This window comes from Taeniopygia guttata, chromosome 6 (assembly GCF_048771995.1).
Source record: "Taeniopygia guttata chromosome 6, bTaeGut7.mat, whole genome shotgun sequence".
Classification (NCBI taxonomy): domain Eukaryota; kingdom Metazoa; phylum Chordata; class Aves; order Passeriformes; family Estrildidae; genus Taeniopygia; species Taeniopygia guttata.
Genome location: NC_133031.1, coordinates 20889764 through 20892161, shown reverse-complemented (window position 1 = coordinate 20892161; position 2398 = coordinate 20889764). Strand labels below are relative to the sequence as shown.

At 63.2% G+C, this 2398-nt stretch overlaps 1 protein-coding gene across 2 annotated transcripts; it reads left to right on the top strand.

Annotated features, from left to right (window-relative positions):
• Positions 1 to 806: 806 nt before the first annotated feature.
• FGFBP3 (fibroblast growth factor binding protein 3) lies at positions 807 to 2037 on the top strand. 2 transcript variants are annotated; one of them, XM_072931112.1, is made up of 2 exons: positions 807 to 983; positions 1314 to 2037. In XM_072931112.1, the coding sequence occupies exon 2, from the start codon at positions 1381 to 1383 to the stop codon at positions 1894 to 1896; it is 516 nt and encodes a 171-aa protein (XP_072787213.1). In that variant the 5' UTR covers positions 807 to 983; positions 1314 to 1380; the 3' UTR covers positions 1897 to 2037. The 2 variants fall into 2 exon arrangements, with proteins under 2 accessions (XP_072787213.1, XP_030131947.3); XM_030276087.4 differs by having other exon boundaries at positions 816 to 1017.
• Positions 2038 to 2398: the final 361 nt, after the last annotated feature.

Here is a 2398-nt window from a genome sequence, read left to right as displayed (position 1 = left end):
AACAGGTGCATTTCTGTCCCGCGCTAGGACCCCAGAGTGGGATGCAGTGTTGCAGCTGGGGTCTCGCAGAGGAGAGGGGCAGAATCCCCTCCCTCACGCTGCTTTGGGTGCAGCCCAGGACACATTTGGCTTTCTGGGCTGTCAGTGCACATTGCTGGGTCATATCCAGCCCCTCATCCATCAGCACTCCCAAGTCTTTCCGGGCAGGGCTGTTCTTGATCTGTTCATCCAATACTGTGAGGGCAGCAGGGAGCTGCTGGTAATTTGAGGGCCTGTCATTGTTGAGTGACAGGGTCAGAACAATAAGGAGTTTGGAACAGATGTGCAAAGTACATCACCACCCATGAAACAGAAGTACATGTGGGTCTTGAGATCCTAATTCTGAAAGAGATTTCTGAAACTGATGTCTGATATCCCATCCCCAAACGTACAGTAACATAAAGGTTATGTCTACGCTCTCTTGAAACTTCTGGCATTTTTTAAACACATTCTATGGCAAAGACTCTTATCACATTTAAAAAAAAAATCATCCTAAATAATCTACACTGATATTCTCCTTCCGAAACGAGGATCCCTTTTAACTCCATGAATTGTAAAGGAAAATAAATAAATAGACTGCCATGCAGCAGGCGCACGCCCATTGTCCCCGCGGCCCCGGCGGATGCCGAGCTGCCGCAGCCCAGCTCGGCTCCCGGACTCCCTCGCCACCTCGGAAGGGCCGCGCTCGTAGTTTGGCTTTGTGGTACCGGCGTGCGGCTTCCTCGAACAAAGCGCGAGTGTGTCCGGCGATTTCCCGCGGGCCGGTGCCGTCGGGGCGCCGCGCTCCCGGCGTGTCCCCGCGCTGTCCCCCCGCGGGCGGCGGCCGGGGAGGGGCGTCGGCGGGGGCAGCCCCCGGCATTGATAACTCCCGTGCCGGGCCCGCCGCGGGCAGCCGGGCAGCGCGGAGCGGCCGCGCCGCCTGTCCCCGCAGCGCACAGCGCACCGTGAGTGCCTCGGGACTGGGCGGAAAGCACCGAGGTGCGTGGGGAAAACCGGGTGAGGGGGAAAGGATGGGGTTGCCCCTAGCCGGGTCTGATGCCCTTCGCAGCTGTGATGCCGCAGCCGGCGAGCGCGGGCTCCGGCTGATGCTGCTCAGTTACGGCTTCCTGGCCGGGGTGGTCCTGGGACGGAGCTAAAGGATGGACGGACACGAACTAAAAGCCCCGGGGGTTACGAGGGAGGGATAATCCCTCTCCGCGGGCGGCTCGGTCTGGCGCGACCCCGGGGGCTGCGCTCCCGCCGGCCACCGCCCGCCACGGTCCGTGTGTCCGCAGGGCGCGGAAGATGCGGCGGGAAGGCGGGCTCCGCGCCGGGACATCCCGTCGCTGAGGCACGCCGAGGATGAGGCTGCCGCTGGCGCTGCTGGTCCTGCCGGCCCTGGCCGCCCTGGGGGCCGCCGGCGGCGGCGCGGACCGGGAGGCGGCGGAGGAGGCGCGGGCGGGGCGGTTCTCCACGCCGGAGCAGCACCGGTGCCGCTGGGAGCTGCGCTCGGCGGCGGGGGCCAGCGAGCTGCGGCTGAGCTGCCGGGCGGCGGGCGGCGGGGCGGCGCGGAGCTGCGCCTACCGCGGGGAGCCGCGGCGCTGCCCGGCCTTCCGCGCCCGCAGCCGCCAGTACTGGCGGCAGATCCTGTCCCGGCTGCGGCGGCGGCAGCACCCCTGCGCCCCGGGAGCGCCGCTCCGCGCCCGCCTCTGCGGCCCGGGCCGTGCGCCGCCCGAGGCGCAGCTGCGCCTGCTGCCCGACCCCGGCCCCGCATCGCCGGCCCCCGGCCCGGAGCCCACCGAGGACCCGGCGCAGACCTACTGCGCCGAGCGGTGGCACTCGCTGTGCAGCTTCTTCGTCGGCTTCTGGGAGGGCTGAGCCGCTCCGGCCGGCGGGAGGGAGCGCAGCCGCCCGGGCCCCGCGCCCGAACACTCCCGGCCTCGCCTGCCACTGCCCTCCGACTTTGTCCACTCTCCTCTTTTACTCCCCAATAAAACGGTAACTATTTTGTGACAAGAAGTTGGCGGAATTCTTTGTCTCGTCAAAGCCCTGTAACACCTGCAGCGTGAAACTGACCCGTGTGAGTTAAAGTTACACTGGAGTCACCCAAGTAGAAAACCATACATTTATACCAGAATAAGAAATGACTGTGACCTCCCTGAACAGTAAGTTCTAGAAAAACCTTTCTTGCTCACAGAGATTTCACAAGCTACATGAACCAGTCCTGTCCTGTTTCCCACAGAACAGTTGGGCAACTATCTCCAAAGAACTCTGAACAGGGCTGGGTGAGAAACCAGATGTCAAAAGAAAAGTTGAGAAACTCAGAAGCATCTAGGTACAGGAACTGGATTTAGGAGATGAATGATATTTCACCCAGCTA

Excerpts from the sequence above, each read along its gene's own strand:
- FGFBP3 (XM_072931112.1), top strand. The coding sequence starts at position 1,381 with ATGAGGCTGCCGCTGGCGCTGCTGGTCCTGCCGGCCCTGGCCGCCCTG.